Source organism: Pinus tabuliformis, chromosome 3_1 (genome assembly GCF_031772625.1).
Source record: "Pinus tabuliformis cultivar Carrire ecotype Pingquan chromosome 3_1, CPIR1, whole genome shotgun sequence".
NCBI lineage: Eukaryota > Viridiplantae > Streptophyta > Pinopsida > Pinales > Pinaceae > Pinus > Pinus tabuliformis.
Window position 1 is genome coordinate 258,777,786 of NC_142301.1, and position 12,877 is coordinate 258,790,662.

General features: G+C 36.7%; 1 protein-coding gene across 10 annotated transcripts in view; it reads right to left on the reverse strand.

Moving 5' to 3' along the window:
• LOC149186784 (UDP-glycosyltransferase TURAN-like) overlaps positions 1-12,877 on the reverse strand; it is a 317,893-nt gene that overhangs the window by 85,606 nt on the left and 219,410 nt on the right. For all 10 annotated transcript variants that reach the window (XR_016255716.1, XR_016255715.1, XM_089411126.1 and 7 more), the window contains 3 exons: positions 478-626; positions 266-355; positions 39-105 (listed from right to left, as the gene is read on the reverse strand). Coding sequence is in view for 8 of the 10 variants with exons in the window: in XM_089411126.1 (XP_089267252.1) it covers positions 39-105; positions 266-355; positions 478-626 (306 nt within the window). In the remaining 2 variants the exon portion in view is untranslated. The remainder of the gene's footprint in view (positions 1-38; positions 106-265; positions 356-477; positions 627-12,877) is intronic.

The following is a 12,877-nucleotide window of genomic DNA, read 5'->3' on the forward strand; positions in this document are numbered from 1 at the left end:
AAATATTGAATCTGAGTCTTTCACAAAGTGGATTTTACCTCATGCTTCTCCTTTAGTTGTGTAGGATGAAAAAATTCTGGCGATCGGTCATATACAACAGTTGCTCTGTAGATAAAGCATACAGAGACAAAAAATTCTCCATCAGACTGGAGTACTTAAATTTCTGCCCTCTGGTCTGCAATTCTCAGAAACTTACTGAATCTCAACGACTGTAAACAAAAATTATATCCAAATGATAAAGTACTCATATGGAACAGTACTTCACTTTATGCCCCAGTTCTGAGCTAATTCGTGCTGCATGGCTTTTGTAACACACAAGCATCCATCAGCCATTTTTCCATAACGCTTCTCACACCTGTGGCCATTACAAAATTCAACATTTTATCAGTATAAAAAACTGATATGAACAGATTTACATTATATAAAAATTAGCTAACGGTACCAAAGTTCACAATTAAAAATAGATCAAAATAATACCAGTAGTATATTTTCACAAGTGGATGTAATTTCCCAAGAGTCAAGCCCAGAAGAGTATAACCAAAGTTGTGCCAATCAATGAGGAAAGCAGACTTTCTTATCCAGCATGCCCATCTTACAGCAATCAAAGTTGGGACGGAAGGAGGATTCTGCATAGAGAATGTGTCACAATACTGACCAATAATGATAACAGACAAAATACTAAGATCAGTTCATGAAGAAATGCATTGCATTTCCCCAAGCTGCCAGGCTCAACAAAACAAACAAGCTAGTTAGACCCAGACTTGAGTGAGATATTCCACCACTGCAAATCAACAACTTTGAAGCAGTTCCAAATTTAGAGGCATGCCAATTTGTATTCCTATTATGATAAAACTCCATAAAAAATGCATCACGATACTGACCAATAATAAACAGAAAATAGTAAGACCAGTTCATGAAGTAATGCCTCACATTTCCTCAAGCTTCCAAACTCAACAAAACAAACAAGCTAGTTAGACCTACACTCAAACAAGATATTCCATAACTTTAAATCAACACCTTTGAAGAAGTTCCAAAGAGGAATGCCCATTTGTATTCCTACTAGGATAAAGTGTTGAGAAACCAACAGGCTAGCAAATTAGGGTTGAGTTCTCTTACTTGATAATTGCTTGCAAATATTTGTTGGCTTCATATTTCTTTTAATTTCTATTATATTCTCTTCATCAAACAATTACCAAAACATAAAGCATGACGATCATAAAAGGCAATGAACACAAAGATGTAAGCTCCAAGCCATGGAAAAACCCACAAGGGAGAAAACCCAACCAACTTCTCTTCTTATAGAATCAGATCAAAGTGGGAAATCCAAGACCCAAAACCCAAGATCAAGACTCCACACAAGCCCCAAGTCAGCCTTCCTGCAATCCTTCTTCAACCAAGTCAAATCCAAGAAAGTCAACGCTGGTCAACACCTTCAAAATCTGTTCGAACTCTGAATTTTTCGGCCCTGCAGTAACCCTCAATTTTTAGCCCTGCAACAGATCAGAAATCTCGCACATGTGGCAGAAATCAGGGCAGAACTCATAAAATTCTTTCTCCTTTGACCTTCGTTCTCTCTACTTTGACTTTCGCTCTTCTTCCTTAGACTTTTGCTGTTTTTTCTTCTTTCTCTTGCACAGAAATCGAGTTGGTGCTACAATGAGGTTGAACTGTTCTCTATATATTCACACATCTAGGAGGTTGAATTGGTGCCTTTCTGGGCCAACTTCTCCAGGGAGGACCAACTTGGTCTTGTGGGTGACAAATCGATTCTTTTGACTCAAATAAAAGTCCAAATGAGACTTGACTCAAGTACAATGGATTGACTCATGATAAATTTTCTTTTGACTCAATACACCCTAGAAGCATGAAGAACATGCTTTAACTAGAAAAATAATAATAATAATAATAAATTATTTTTTCTTTTGCTTTTACATGAAATATATAATGACACAAGTACAATGATAATTATGAAGACAGAACCTAGTTACATTTCCAACAAAAAGAAGGGTTTTCAAAAGTATAAAGGGTTACCAAAACAAAGGATGTTATCATTTCCATCTGTGAGAACAAACTCACCCTTATGTTTCACCCCATTTGTGTGGAGAGTTGACTTCCAAAACACCAATCCCTCACAAATCACGTCAACAATGCCATACAAAGGCTAACTGACCTGTTACAAGTATTATTCTTAACTTGAAGATTATATCTTACCCAGGCTCTTATATCAATTTCCATGCACTGCCATGCTGTCAAACTCAACAAAAGAAAAATGATAACTAGACCCACCGCTGATAAAAACATTTTATCACATGAAGTTTGATCTACCTCTCTCGATATTCTCGAATGATTACCCCTTAACTAGGTCTACCCCTTCAATCATATTTGTAAATAAAGCTTTTTAATTTCCCCACAGAAAATGAAGGGTTTCAACTTTCAACAAAAATACAAATGAATTTCCCATGGGCCACATCAGAATAACATTGGATAGATAAGATAATTTTACTAACATCCAACAAATGACCACAAAAGTAGGTCAGTAGCACTTAAAAAACATCTAGTGAAAATACAATGTGGCAGTGCAAAAACACTCCAAGATCAACACTAAAAGTAGAAAAGACAAAGAACTAAAAGTCTAGCTAAAAGCTAAAACCTTAGCCAAAAAGAAAATATAAAGGTGGAAATAAAAGAAACTCCCAATGCTAAAGCAAAGGAGAGGATTTTGTGGCCTGCTAGAGCTGGAGATGAAGCTTGCAACTGAGGATGTGTGGGGAGCACAATATAGGCACCTCATTGAAGTCATCAACAACTGTGAAGGAGCCAATTCTCTAGTGGATGATATCTTCCAGGGAGTGATTGGGATTGAGAGGACCTAGTTGTATGAGCATAAGAATGATGGAGCCCAGAGTGACTGAAGCAAACAAAGTTCGTTCTTCAAGTTAAATACTCCAAAAGACTTCGAATATAAAGATCTCCATTGAGATACAAGAATATATATTAAAATGTATGAATAAGATGATATTATACAAATGAGAGTGAGGGGACTGCTTATATACTAAGCAGTGCCTCTTCATGGAAGGTCATGTCCCATTTATACATGCCTCTTCAGTACTAAATAATAAAATACTAATTAACTAATCATTATTACAATTATCCTCATTATTTATATTTATATTATTTATAAATATTTTATTCGTAACATTGCCTTCCTCCTCAAAAAAGCTTTGTCCTCAAAGTTTGTTGATGCAAAAGGCTTGATCCTTTTTTTTTGGTTTCAAATGTATTCTCGTCTCGGCACTGCCATCTTCGTTGATACAAGTTGATATGATCTTCTAAGTGACAAACAAAATTGTTTTCACTGAAAAGGGATCAGACCATCCTAGATTAATCTTCAGTGGAATATTCTGATCATTGGAAATTTGTAACAAACTGTCATCATAGGACTGGATTGAAGTTACATCAATATTCTTTGGAACATCAGTTTGTTGTTTCTGTTCCAAATGGTACAGATACGTAGCTTGATTGAATTGTCTACTCTCGTGATTCAGATGTTGATAGGTAATTCTTTTGGTTTGACTTTCCCTTATTAGGTGTGTGGCAATTTTTTTATTTTCTTCTAGTGAGGATGTAGTTGAGTTGGTTACAGAATCTTCAGTTCGATTTTTTATCATTTGAACGACAACATCTGAATATGCTTTTCCTTCAATTGGTTTGCTCTCTTTTTGAGTTGTGATATTGACTGCATCTGTATTCATTCCCTTATCTTCAATTTCGACAGTTACTTTTGAAGATTTTGATAGACCTTTCATGTTGACTTCTCCTATTTTGGTTTTCAACGATATCTTGTCATTTTTAAGTTTATTAATTTGCGTCAATAATTTCTCATTATGGTCCTTGAGGCGAGTAACTTCTTTTTTGTTAGTGGTGATTTTGTGAACTTCTCTTTGCATATTTTGCATCAACTTTTTACTTCCTTGAAGAATTACTTTTGAGATATCTTGTATGTCTTCTGATGTCACTGAATCTGGGTTCAAGGTAACGTCTTGTAGCGTTATTTTTTTATTTTTGTAAGAAAATGTCAAAAACTTCTTTTTCAAATTTAGAATGAAGGACCCTAGAGTTTCCATCCACGGTGAGCCCAAAACAATGTCATTATCATAAAAAAATAAGGTTTTCACAGTGAATTGCGGATAAAAGTATAATCCCTAATACTTAGTTGTATATTACTTATATAGTATTGTTTGTTACTTGTGTCAACGAAATTCATTTCAATTATATTCGATTCAGGAATCACTAATTGGTTAGCACATTTAGGACTAACATAATTACTATCTTCAGTAGGACTGATAGAGATTATAATATCTCTTCTTGTGAGTGATCCTTTGACTTTAAATAGTGTACCAACACACTTACTAAAGATTTTAGGAAATCTTCAATGAAATTTTTCTTTTCTTTAAGTACTACTTTTAATCTTTAATATTATCTCCTTTTCTTTTCTCTTTCTTCGAATTATATTTTTTTATAATACTCATTTCAAATCCGTCTCCTTTACTTACAAATTCCACTTTCTCCCTTTTTTTCCTTTAAACTTGTATATATATATATATATATATATATATATATATATATATATATATATATATATATCCCTTTTAAATGCTTTTAAATTTTTATTTATGGGTTATAACCTTTTGGAATTTAACATATCTTATGAAATATTATCACAAATTAGGCTATTGTTCCTCTCAAATTGCGCAGATTAGCTCAATGGTCACAATAATCTCCAGCAGTCATTGCTTTTGTCACTTATATTCAAAATTAATTACCGTCAGCGATTAACAAAGTGATTATGATTGGGGTGCTTGTACAGACGTGTCACTTCGGATTGGTATGGAAGGATAGATTTTGTGTGGTATTTTTTTTGCAAAATAATTTAACTGTTGAATGGATTTGTTGAGTATAACGATAGTGTGGTTGAGTGCGGTGATGAATTGCAAGGTAGAAATAATTGACGATGGTTCATGTAGCGTCTAGTTCGATTACCAATATCAGGGGTAGCAGCGAAGGGATTGCGGTTGAGGATGCACAACGTCGAGCGGTACTGTATCTGGCGGCACGACAATGAAGGTATTGCATGTGTTAGGTAGGGCAGTCAGTGGAGCATGGAACTTTCGGCTGTAGAAAACGAGTGGACAATGGCGATCTCAAGTTGCAGCGGATAGATGTGGTCGAAAGGTGGCTCGAGTGGCTCAACTGGTGCAAGGGTGGTTGAAGGGTGGCACAAGGGATGCAGTGGAGCGAGTGAATCAACAGACAATTTGGTGGAACAAGTACGACGGCGGTAGAGTATGGGTATTGGTGGCATGAGCGGGTGTGTGTCACTGGAAGTAGCCGCGATGGCGCAATAATTCGAAAGAATGGCAGAACAGGGGTGTGGACACAGTTTGACTATGGTTGCGCGCTGTGAACGGTCACTGGCGGAGGTGGATGTGTATTTCCAGTAGTTGCAGCGGATTGGATTGGTAGGGCGACAACGACATTTTTGACAGTCTTCTTTTTTTCGTTTTTATTTATGTAACGTTTTTATTTTTTATAACTTTTACTTATTTTTTGTTTCTAAATTATATATATATATATATATATATATAGATAGATATATTTGATTTCCGTTTTTTTGGGTAATATATACATACATACATACATACATATATATACATACATATATATATATATATATATATATATATATAATTTTATATGTTTTTTGTTTTAATCTTGATTTTTTTTTTAATTATTATTTTGTTTTTAATGGCCAAAGGCCAACTGGCGAATTGGAGACCCTCCCAAAGCTTGTAGCGAAACGCTTCAATGGCAACAAAGTTCACGAATTTCGATGGCCAAAGACCTGGATCAAAGAATGAGCTCTGTGCAGTGGTGAAGCGGCCAAAGGATCGAATTGCCATGATACCAAATGAAGTGAATAAAATTCGTTCTTCAAGTTAAATACTCTAGAAGACTTGGAATATAAAGATCTCCATTGAGATACAAGAATATATATTAAAATGTACAAATAAGATGATATTATACAAATGAGAGTAAGGGGCCTGCTTATATACTAGGCAGTGCTTCTTCATGGAAGGTCATGTCCCATTTAGACATGCCTCTTCAGTACTAAATACTAATTAACTAATCATTATTACAATTATCCTCATTATTTATATTTATATTATTTATATATATTTTATTCGTAACAGTGACATGCAACATTGTTTTTCCCCTACATTTTGACTAATGAGAGATTGTTTATACAAGCACCACTTCTTCATAATCATTTCCATTTCTAACAGTTCTGTCCTTAAAAAGAAATCTGTTAATTGATCTCTTTAAGATCCATCTTCTTTGACAGTTTTAGTGGCTGTCATAAGACGGTTTATATTGTTGTTTCACTGTGTTTGAGTATGCAGATTGGAAGGACAGCAAACAACAAACCAAGGACACCACAATCCAAAAGGAGAGAAGTTGTAGAGATCAGTGAAGGCAAATTTCTTCTAAGTTTACAGGCTGAAATTTCATCGTTTAAATTAATTGTGTATCACTTGCCAAGGTGTAGTTGCAGGTGCAAAGAAATTGGAGTCATTGCCAAGGAATTTCGTCATCAATCCTCAAAAATATAAACAAAAAAATTGGTGAGTATTCACATTTTATTCCATTTTAAAACTGACCTGGGAACACCATTGTGTTAATAGGTATCATTTCCGTCTGGATCATCAGAGAAAGTCACCTCATTTTGATTCATCACAAAATACATTTGAATGTCTCGATAATCTAGAGATTTTATTCAAAGGTGGACCAAAACTCACACTTTGGATCCCATCAACATTTACTGTTGGTACTATTGCATTATCCAGTTCATAGGTGGTATTCCAATTTCCCTATTTCCACAAAAAATACTATAGTAAGTCCACAATCAATTGATCCATCTAAGTCGGTAAATTCCACTATTTTCAGTTTCGTTCATTAATTTCAGTAACAATATGGCAGCTACTAGCCAGGGAGTTTGTTTCACATTACAGTTTATGCTCATTTAGATTTTAAGCAAATCCAAGGTCAACCACACGCATTTTCTACATAATATTACAAGGAAAAGTTGCCCAAGTTTACCAGGAGCAATGATGTGACGGTCAAGGATCATCCCAACACATTTCACAAATTCATCAATGATTTGAAAATATAACGCAAAGACGTTGTTATGAAAATGTTCATGCAAACTCTAGAAGGAGACGCACAGATATGGATAAGGCCCTTACAGTCCGTTCCATTAAGGGATGGGAATCTTTTCAGAGACCGTTCACTGAAAAGTAGGCTCAAAAACGGAATTCTTCTTCTCAATTTGATGCATTCTTTCCCCTTGTAGAGATGAGAACAAAACAGTATCTTAATTTTCTAAAGCTTATTAGAGAATTCCACAAGGAATGAGGCCTAATGCTGATAGTGCTTTGCTTTATTATCTAAGGGCATTCGATGATGTTGGATTGTTTGAAACCACCCAATCTAGACGCTGCTTTGCTGCAGCAATTAAGATCGAAAGGAATATCAATGCTGCAAGACATGTACCAACCCATTTGTCACGCTTTTTCGATACTCAAGGATGAAGAAATCAAGAACTGGCCCCCAAAGAGACTCTCAAACTCAAAGAAGAGCAAGGGTCAACAAGTACAGAGGTATTGGCCAAAATTGTTGATTTAATGAGTAATTTGAGTAATGAAATGGTAAAACTTAAGATAGACATGCAGAGCCAACAAATGCAGCATGATCTACATATGAACCAAAGATAGTACCAAAATAAGAAGCCATTTAAATATGGAAAAAGGTCGAACACACAAAAAGCTCCTATACCAATTTCCACTAGTAAGATTTTGTGTATTATCCTATGCCTACCCATTATTGCAGAGCGTGTAATCTCCCTCACAATGAGGACTATTGATCAGTGGAGTGGCACCTGAAGATATTTTGAAGACTCCATACCCAAGGATGTACCAAAGGTTGCTTGTACCATAAGTGGTCATCATATCATTAGAGTTTTTCAACTCTACTTCTTCTCATCTTCTTCGATTGTACCCATATTCCACAAGCCCCACAGGGATGATGTAAAGTGATGCTAATATGATGAGTTTGAGTCATGTAACAAGCTTAGGTAGCTTGGGACCTTGTCATTAAGTGGGTCTACTCTGGGAGGTTTTTTTCACTATGATAATTATCATTTTCCTCCACGAATTTAATAATTAATTGAGTATTTTCTTCCAAGCATACCCCCAAAGCCGAAATATGGCTTGATGGTGAGGCCTTGAGTGAGTCCTAGTGTCTAGTCATTGTATATTACCATACTAGGTCACTCGTAAAGTTTCGTGGAATTTGGTTAGGTCTAGGGGGTCATTTTTTAACTTTTTAATTTTTCCGCAGGGTGGAAATTGGAATAAATTCTTAATGTAATATGTAATAAGTGATGTCTAGAGAAGTTGTATAGGGTATGTGTTCTTAAAATTACACCTCTCACCTCTAAAACCAGATTCGTCCAAAATAGGCCACGTGTCTAAATCCCACGAATCTAACACGATTTGATGGGAATTTGAATTCAAAAATGGGACATGGCGTGTCCTAACTGGACACGATCGAATCTCGGTCGTGTCCCGTTAGGACACATCGTGTCCAAATTTTGGGATTCGAATACCAAAAAAGTAAAACCCGCGGCATAAAAACAACGTTGTTCTTTTCATTATTTACCATTTCTCTCATTCGTTTTGGCAAATAGTGAGTTGTGGGCAAGGAGCTAAGGGTTTGTAGCATTCGGTAAGGAGATTCAAGCACCAGGTAAGTGCATTTCATCTCGATTTTTTTGCATTTCTATTACAGTAGTTTGTATATGAATTTTTTTTTAACAAATTTGTGCATGTTTTATTCTTTTTTTTACAGTATTCATGGCTCAATCAAGGGCAGCAGGTAGGGGGCAAAGGAAAGGGAAGAATGTCTCCATTGGAGATGCCCCTCCTCCCCCAATATCATCAAAGCCTGCTACAAGTAATGTTGAGGGAAGACTTCCTCCTAAAGACAACATTGAGAAATATCCCTTGTGGAAATATGTCACAAGAGGGGATGGGACAAGCACCAAGGGGAAGGGAGGAGGCAATGTGAATTGGAGATGCAACTTTTGCCACAGTTCTTTCAAAAGAACATATTACCGTGTGAAAGGCCGTTTGTTGCCTTTACCAAGTTGTGGAGTTAGAGCTTGTAACGTTTTTCCTTTACAAAAGAGGAAAGAAATGGAAAAAGAGTTCACTGTTGGTATGGCAAATGTGGCTGCAAAATCAAGAAAAACCAAGAATGAAGACCCCCTTCCATTTTTGAGGAAAAGCACCACCAAATTTCCATTTGAGAGATCTATTGGGGGACAAGCAGCAAAAAGAAAAACGATTTCAATTGGTCCACTGGACAAGATTTTCAAAAAGAAAAATGAGAAGAACTTGATCTCACCATTGCCTTCTTTTTCTATCAAAACTTCATATCATTTAATGTTGCACGCTCACCTCTATTTATTGAGATGTGTCGAGCTCTAACTCATGGGTCTCCATCATGGTATGTGCCTCCTGGTTCAGAGAAGCTTAGAACCACATTGTTGACGAAGGCAAAAAAAGAGATGCAAAAAACGCTTGAGCCTATTAAAGCATCATGGCCAACATCTGGGGTTAGAATTGTTTTTGATGGATGGACAGATCCAGCACGACACCCACTCATCAACTTTATGGTATCTTCCTTGAATGGTCCAGTTTTCTTGAAAGCAGTGGATACACTTGGAGAATACAAGGATGCACAATTTATGCGTGAGTTATTGATTAAAGTTATTGTAGATGTAGGTGTTGATTCTTGTGTGCAAATCATTGCAGATAATGCACTTGTTTGCAAGGTTGTTGGCATGATTGTGGAAGCCAAATATCCACAAGTGTTTTGGACACCTTGCATTGTCCATTCATTGAACTTCGCACTGAAAGCCATTGCTTCTGATGTGCTTTGGATTGGTAACATTATTGAGGATGCATGACATATCTGTAACTTTGTGCAAAAATCATCCAAATGCCCTCACTATCTACAAGGAGTACAACAATCTATCATTGTTGAAGATTGTTCATACACGGTTTGCCTCTTCATTCATCATGTTGAAGAGGTTGAGGGAGGTCAAGACCACTCTTGGGGCCATGGTTATTTCTGAGTTTTGGTCTTTTTGGAGAAAGACAGATCAAGTAGCCTCTAAAAAAGTGAAGGACACAGTGCTAGATGATGCTTGGTGGGAGAGGGTAGATCTAATTATTCAGATCATGGACCCTATCATTTCTTTGCTTCGATTTGCAGATACAGACAAACCCATCCTAGGAAAGGTTTATGAGGGATGGGATCCCATGATTGAGTTTGTGAGGAGCATTATTCTACAGAGTGAGTGCCCCGAGTATGAGACATCACCAGAGGCCTTCTGTGGTACTATACAGGACATTCTTGTCAGCAAATGGGACAAGAATTGCACACCTTTACATTGTTTGGCTCACTCATTGAATCCAAAATACTACAGCCATAAGTGGTTGAATGGTGTACCTTCCCGCAGATTCCCTCCTCATATGGATGGTGAAATCTCACAGGGGAGGAAAGATGCATTCAGGTGGGTTTTCCAGGATAGAGCATTGCTTGTTGAGGTGGAGGATGCCTTTGCAGAGTTTTCCATTAGCACTGGTCGATTTGCAGGATATGATGTGATTAGAGATAGGGGGGCTAATAAGCCCTATTCTTGGTGGGAAAATCATGGGGCAACAAGCCCTCCTCTTCAGCAATTAGCCATGAGGCTCCTCTCTCAGGTGACTTCATCCTCTTGTTGCGAGAGGAATTGGAGCACATGTGGGAATTTGTATAGTGTGAAGAAGAGCAGGCTTGAGCAGTCCAGGGCAGAGACAATGGTGTATGTGCACACCAACCTTCGTCTTATTTATACGCAGAGGGAAGAGTGGCTGAGGGGAAAGACAAAGATGTGGGATGTCTTTCCTGATGATATGGGTCTCGACAGCAATGTTGAGTTGCCATTGGCCAACATGGATCTCAATGATCCAGTGCTAGAGCCTGTTAGATTTGATGACGGTGATATTTTAGAGGGGTCAACCTCCACACCAACCGATGCAGAGGCAACTATGGATACAAGGGAGGAGGAGGATGCAGAGGAGAGCAGTGGTGACCATGATGATGAGGACATTGATGCTGATTTTGATGATGACTATGAGGATTGATGACTCATGAGTCATTGGCTACCTATTGCCTTGAGGCTTGTGTACCTGTAGTTGTTTTATATTTTCTATTTCTATTTGCCATTGGCATTGCACTACCTATGTAACACATTTTGATTTGATGACTTAATGAGAAAACTACAACTATCAGTGTCTTTATCTTACTATCTTGTAAGTTGTCTTTCATTTATGAATCACGATTTATGTGACATGTATTTGAATTTTGTATGTACTATGCATGCTATAATGTTACTAACTTACTTTGTAAACAGTAAAACTAACATCTAGATGAAGATCTATGTTTGAAATCAATGAAGTTGTATCATTAATGAGAATTTGTGTAAAAAATATCTAATTATATATATGTGTATATATATATATATATATAACGAATCTTACATGGCCTGTTCTAGGGGGTCAACGTGTCTGAATCCGGCACTCGAATCCCCGTATCCTACGAATCTCGAATCCTTGTGTCAGATTACTTAGCCTCTCACCCTCAACTTTTTATTATGACACACTTTGAAGGATAAAAAATGTGTTCTAGACCCTCAAAGCCCACTTTTCCTAAGTTTAGTGGAAAATGTGGCAATAAATTAAACCAACAATTACATAAATGGAGAAAAATAAATATTCACACATGCTAAATGACGTGGAAATAAGGTGGAAAATCATTGAGTTAAAGTGAAGTTCCAAGGTGATGTGGACTCTTAACTTTAAAGAAAAAACATGTGCTCCAAGAAAATCGAATTTCTTTTAGGGAACCACGAATTTCTCAAGGAAAAATGCATTTAATGAGGAGAGAAATTCGACCTAGTTAGCCTTTTATTTCCACAGTCACTTTTTCACTTTCTAATTCTTCATTGACTTTAATGAAGTCACCTTTAAATTAAAATGTAACTTTACCACTTATAAAGTCACTTTTAACTTAGAATGTAACTTTACCACTTACAAAGTCACTTTTAAATTAAATTGACTTTACCACTTATAAAGTCACCTTAGGAGAAAAGTACAAATAAATTTGGACACTTTTCCCTAGGCCAAAGATTAAAGCCTTAGGGAACCACTTGTCCTCTGGTACCCAAATTTTAACACTCCCTCTTACGGAAGAAAGTGTTCCTCACCACTCCCATCTTGTCTCTGAAGTAGACATCCTTGCCTCATGGTAAGGCTTTAGTGAAAATGTCCACTACCTGCTCATTTGTGAAATGTACTCAAGCTTGACAGCGTCCTTTTGGACATAGTCTCTAATGAAGTGATACTTGATCTCAATATGCTTTGACCTGTCATGAAAAACTGGATTCTCCGTGAGTTTTATGCAACTCTGATTATCACAGTAAATGTTATGCTCTTGACATGCGAGAAATTCCAGAATACCAAATATGCGAAGAAATACAAAATGAGAAAAACAGCAAGTATTTTATTATTAAGAGATGAAAGCAATGTTCACTTGCCTCTTCGAGGGGGCAACCTCCAACAAAGTAGAGCTCAATTACAAAATAATACTCGATATGTCTCAATGGGGAGTCTCTATCCTTTATATAGGATTCATACATACAATACCA